The 6,338-nt window shown below is 36.7% G+C and overlaps 1 protein-coding gene across 1 annotated transcript in view; it reads right to left on the bottom strand.

Annotated features, from left to right (window-relative positions):
- The window catches only part of TBC1D8B (TBC1 domain family member 8B), a gene marked incomplete in the record, with an annotated part of 67,035 nt that overhangs the window by 45,210 nt on the left and 15,487 nt on the right, over window positions 1-6,338 (bottom strand). Inside the window, 1 exon segment of the mRNA XM_027765748.1 lies at window positions 1,381-1,491. Coding sequence (XP_027621549.1) covers window positions 1,381-1,491 — 111 coding nt within the window.

Raw genomic sequence — 6,338 nt, 5'->3', positions numbered from 1 at the left:
AAAAAAACCACCACCCCAAAAAAAAAAAAAAAAGTATGCTACATTTCATACAAATGAACTGTCTAGAAATTAATTATTTTTGGAGAGATTTTTGCTATAGGGTGTGTGCGCTTGCCAGAAAGACAGAGAGAGACAGGAGGATAGAAAATGAGAAATCACCCACTGGGGGGATGGCCATGCTGCAATTCCTTCTCTTCCATTCTCCTCTCAGGATCTTGGGCACGCATACACATGCACCCAGTGTGAGTTTAAGTCACCTGGACCAGGTCTAGGACTTGAACCATGGTCGACTACATGGGAGTCCAGCAACATAGTCATTACGTCAACTGCTGGTCCCTAGAAATTATTTTTTTTTAATTAAATCTACTGGGGCCAGCAGGTGGTATAGTGGTTAAGGTACTGGACTCCCACATGGTGGACCAAACTTGAGTTCCAGACCCAGCGGCTTGAAAATCCACTGGATGTGTGTGTGTATGTGTATGCCCAGAATCCTGAGAGGAAACTAGAGAAGGGATTGTGGCATGGCCATCCTCCAGGGGGTGACTTCTCACTTTCCCTCTCTCCGGAGAATACATGCATCCAATAGCAAAACACCTTGAAAACAAAATTAAATGTACTTTAGAAAGGAGGGGGGAAGAAAGAAAAAGGCCATCTTGCCACATTAAAAAGGTTACAAATCTGGGATTCTAATTTAGACAAACATTATAATGACATGATAAAAAAGTAACACAATATCATGACAGATTTTTAAAAATATATCTTGATTTGGTATATTAGGAAGAATTACTCTAATTTCTTCTTTACCCACAATAAATAGGTGGGCATGTCTGAACCATCCAAGCATAAATGAATATGCAGCATAACCTCTAAGATATTCCTTCATATTTCAAGGATACAATGTCTTTCATGAGAAAGTAGGCATGTGAATTTAAGAAACTGAAATTTTCAGGCTTATATTTCCTTAAATGATATTTTTAAGTTTTGGGCTCACAGTTAATTTCAGATTCTCCTCATCTGGATTACTAGAAATGAAATAATATATTTCATGGATAAGTTCATCTCCCCAGAAGCTGGGTAAAGCAGAAGCTGAAGAAAGGAGTCACATAGCAATAGCACTGACCAAAATTCATTCAGAATCAGCACTGCTGGACCACATGGTTCAGCTCCCTCACACCAATGGATTTTTTAAAATCTTAATTAATAATCCTTCTTAAATGAATAGAAGTCTTCCTACACTCTCAAAGGATTCTTACACATTTAATTCACTTAATTCTATAGACAATAAGATGCTAATTCTATAGAATATAAATAGTGAATATATTCAGTGTCTTACAATCTTTATTTAATCTGAATTATATGTTTCAAAAACCATATACTCACCACATGCAATTGACAAGTAAACTTGAGAATCTGGCGTTTGGTGTAGGATGCGAAATGGAGCTACTTTCGCAGTAGAGTCTAAGACTGAATCAAGAGTCCCAACCAGAAGCCCTGTCGTAATAGAAGGATTGTTGAAATAAAGATTTTATGAGGCAAATGAAATAATTGTTTCTTCATACACCAAACTAATGAGTTTATTTCTAATATTTTCTAGTCCAAAAAAATCCTTATAGAGATTTTTTTTTTTTTGAGAGGTTTTTGCTACAGGGTGTGCGTGCTCACCAGAAAGACAGAGACAGAGAAACAGAAAGTGAGAAATCAGCCCCCAGGGGGGATGGCCATGCCACAATCCCTTCTTCTCCATCCTTTTGGGATCTTGGGCACGCACGAACACACACCCAGCATGAGTTTAAGCCACCAGGCCCAGGACTCAAACTGCAGTCAACTAGAATGCAGTATGCCAATGTGAGTAATGTTTGAGAAAATTACCTTGCAACTAAAGAGTAATTCGGGTTCAATTGTTTAAATCTCACAACACATCGGAAACACTTACATACTGCCTTCATAAGGTTGCATATATAGCATGTAAGAATGTAGAATTTGGTACCAGAATTTGAATCTTAGCTGCCATTTACTTGAACAAGTGAAAGTATTAATCCTTTCTGCATGCTCATTTATAAAATAAGGAATTTAAAAACAGAACCTACCACGGCCAGCAGCTGGCACAGTCATTAAGGCGCTGGACTCCCACATAGTCAATTGTGGTTCAAGTCTTGAACCCAGCTGCTTGAAACTCACACCAGGCTCATGAGCATGTGTCCAAAATTCCGAAAAGAGAATGAAAGAGACTGTGGCATGGTTCCCCCCCCCCCCCGGGTTTCTCACTTTCTCTCTCTCTGTCTTTCTCTGTGTCTCCAGTGAGCACACATACCCTATAGTAAAAATCTCTCTTAAAACAAAACAAAAAACCAGAACCTTTCACAAAGAGGTGTTGTAAAGATTAAATCAGTTATTACTTCAAAAGTACTCACAATGATTCTTAGCACAAAGTGAAGTACCCAATATTAGCTAATGCTATTATATTTAAAAATCTGAAGATATTTAAACAAGATAAAAACCTTGATTAATTAAAATGTTTCAGCAAAGGGAATTTCTTTTTTACAATTCTTAATTCCTCAATTTGGAATTTAAGGCCTGTGATCAATTAGTTCCATTTTAGCTATTTAACAATATTCCCATTATTACCTAAAATAAAATTTGCTGTTTTCTCTTAAACAACTAGCTAATTTCTCCCTTTGGGTCTTTGTTAAGCAATTATTGTTACTATTTCAGCCTAGAAATGCTAACAAGTCTTCTAGTCCAGTCCAGTTAATCCAAACTCTACATTTTCTTCAAGACCCACTTCCAAATAAAATCATTACTGGCAATCCCAAGAAAAGTATTTTCCCTTTACTCTGAACATTTAACAGCACTTAAAATCTATATAACCTAGTATTTGATTAAAAGGATGATAATTCCAATCACTTTTTCAGTGCTTCATGTACATTATTCTTGTCTCCTTGTTTATATTGGTTTTAAGACAATATCCATGTCTTCTACCTCTGGGTTTATATCCTTTGCTTTCTACATATTGCTGTACACAATAAGGGCATAGTTTCTGGATTTAACTGTATCAATGGGCTGGTTAAAATATATAAACCTACCTTGGTTGAGTGCTGGTTTCGCTTTGTGATGGATCTCCCTTTAATTTAGCATACAGATTTTTGAGAAAAGTTTAAAACCAATTGAAAATAAGGCTTTTGTTTCCTTTGCTATCTTTATCCACTTCGAGTTAAGATTTCAAACAAGCTTTGGATGAGAATATAGGTAGATTGATAGATGTAAGGTAGGAATTTATTATAAGCATAGAAGGAAGCAAATTAGAAGAGTAGGATATACCATAAAGAGAATGAGAAATTTGGCTCAGCTGAAAGGAATACATGGGAGAATGGATGTAGAAATAAATAAAAAATAAAAATAGGGGACACAGATACAAGAATCAATTAGCAATCTGACAGTTTTGATAATAGGGACAAAGTGTCATGAAAGATTTTTGGCAATGGGAACATGTACAGATTTTAAAGTTATCTAACATAACATTAAAAACATGATACAAATTGAACATTTTGTTTAAGAAACAGAAATGAGAAAACCCAAATATTATAAAAGAGGACACACTAGGAAAGAGAATGGGAACAAAGAAGAAGGACAAAGAAAATGATCATGCTTCAACTAATAATGAGGGAATTACCAGTGGACTTGTGGATAAAAGAAAAAAATAACTATTATTTTCAGTGTTGGAGTAGTAACTGTGAGAGATTGGAGATTTGGTGAAGGATAATGAACAAAAAAGTAGGAGCTAAACTCGTGTAGATAGTGTCTTAAGAGTAATACCATTAAAATTGTTTGGGAAATAGAGTAAAGGAGAATGCCCTCAATTTGAAGACAGAAGAGTTAAAATACTCAAAAGAGAGATAAAAGAGTGATAGCAAAAGAGGTAACTATCTGCCAAGTTGAAAATGGATTAAAATGCGTAAATGTACCAAGTTGTTGAAAAGGTCAAAAGGAATTTATACATAGAAAAATGTCATGACTTTTCTGACTACCTATATGTATATAAATATGCAAGGACCTCAAACTATGTGTGGGAAAATGGAATTGAATATGAGTTTATTTTGGTGCAAAAAAATCTCGAACCTCATGCATAGTTTTTCAATAATATGAAATTGTCAAAATAAAAAACTTCTTTTTTTGAGTGAGAGAAATTTTTGCTGTAGAGCATGTGTGCTCACTGGAGAGAAAAAGAGAGAAAGCAAAAGAAATCACTCCTTGGCGGGATGACTATGCCACAATCCCTTCTCCCCCATTCTCCTTTTGGGATCTTGGGTGTGTGCGTGTGCACGCACACGTGTGCCCAGCGTGAGTTTTAGGCCGCCAGGTCCCTGATTCAAACCACGGTCAACTACATGGGAGTCCAGCAACATAACCATTATGCTATCTGCTGGCCCCAAGAACTTATAAGTTCTTTTTTTTTCCAAAGAATTATTTAACTTACATATATACACACACACACACACACACGCACACACACACACATATATATATGTATGTATGTGTGTATGTGTATATATATATATATATTTAGACCAGAGAGGGATAGAATGAAAGAGAGAGGAAAAGTGAGAAAGGAAGCCTCTAGGTACGGGACTTGAACTGTGGTCAACCATGTGGGAGTCCAGCACACTTAATCACCACACCACCTGCTGGCCCCAGAACTTGTAAGTTCTTTAAGCATTTCTTAAACTCAGGACTGCTTTAGCTGCTAGATTTATTTTGCAATCTTTGTCTTCTATAATTTAAAATTCCTTTTCAAATTTTTAAAAGTTTATTCACTTATTTCTTCTATGAGCAAGAGACAGAGACAGAGAGACAGACAGAGAAAGAGCTTCCCCAACAGGGTTTTGATGCTGGAATTTACTTGTAGGCTACAGCCAGCTCTGGATCTAATGTACTCAAGACGAACTGGGAACCTTCCCACGTGGGGCCAACTCATGTAGAGTTGTGTTTTACTACTGTACCACCTCCTGGCCCCCAAGAAATTAAATTCTAAAAAATTTTTCAAAAGAGAAATTTTTAAATTTGCAAGGAAAACTATTTATTTCATCTTTACCACATTTTGAATAAAACTAACTCAAATTCTATTTCCTTTTTTACATATGCTATAAAAAGCATTAGGAGAATGGGAGAAATAACAAAAGGGCAAAGTTTGACTCAGCTGAAAGATAACCATGGCAGTGTGGACATGTGATGGCGCAGAGGTGAAAGAAGAGGCTACATTCATTCTTGTGTGACATAATAACAATTAGCTATCTAATTGTTTGAGACTAAGGACAAAGTGTCAAAATCATTGGCAAGAGAGGTAAATTTTTTTGCAGCAGAAATGTTTACAAGATCATATAATATATAGAAAGGAAATTGCTCAGTTTTTGTATGTGCATAAAATTAAGCAGTTCATCCAAAACTATGCAACAAATAATTTGGAAGCTAGTGCTAAAATACATTTCTAGTCACTTGAGGAACTCTTCCAGCTCATTAGGCTATAATCATCAAGTTCTTGCAAGCATTCAGGAATTAATATGTGCCAATGTCAGGTTTCTAAAAGCACAGGAAAACAAGCAGGCAACTTTGGGTTGCTTTTCCATTTACACAGGTTTATTATCTGACAGCCAGAACATTTAGCATCATGAATCAGCTTATTCACAGGAAATCTTATAGCTAAATTCAGAAGAGATACTGTCAGGTCTATGACAGAACAAGAATTTTTTTTTTAAATATTAAGAAATTAAAATCACCCTATGAGTGAATATAATGGAGTAAGGAACCAGTGTTCTAGATCCTGGTAGAGGTCTATGAGGTTTCAGTAGCCTCCTGCCAAACATGTGATACTTACCTTCTTGAGGAAATTCACCACCATAAATGCTATGAAGGATATTTTTAAATAGCATAGCAAGATAACAAGAAGTATGGTTCTATGATTTTAAAAAGTAGGCACTTTTGGGGCCAGCAGATGGTTATGTCACTGGATTCCCACACAGTCAACCATGGTTTGAGTCCTGGATCCGGCTGCTTAAAACTTGCCTGGGTACATGTACATGCATGCCCAAAATCCCAAGAGGAGAATGGGGAAGGGATTGCAACATGGCCATCCCCCCTTGGTGGGATAAGGCACTGGACTCCTATGTGGCCGATTACAGTTTAAGTCCCAGACCTGGCAGTTTGAAAAACATGCCAGGCATGTGCATGCATGCCCAAAATCCGGGGAGGAAAATGGAGAATGGGTTGCAGTGTGGCCATCCCCCCGGGAGGTAATTTTTCACTTTGTTTCTCTTTGGCAAACATACATACCCAATGGCAGGGGG

This window comes from Tupaia chinensis, unplaced genomic scaffold (assembly GCF_000334495.1).
Source record: "Tupaia chinensis unplaced genomic scaffold, TupChi_1.0 Scaffold139696_1, whole genome shotgun sequence".
Classification (NCBI taxonomy): Eukaryota; Metazoa; Chordata; class Mammalia; order Scandentia; family Tupaiidae; genus Tupaia; species Tupaia belangeri.
Note: the sequence above shows the minus strand (reverse complement) of the source record. Positions and strands in the feature narration are given on the sequence as shown.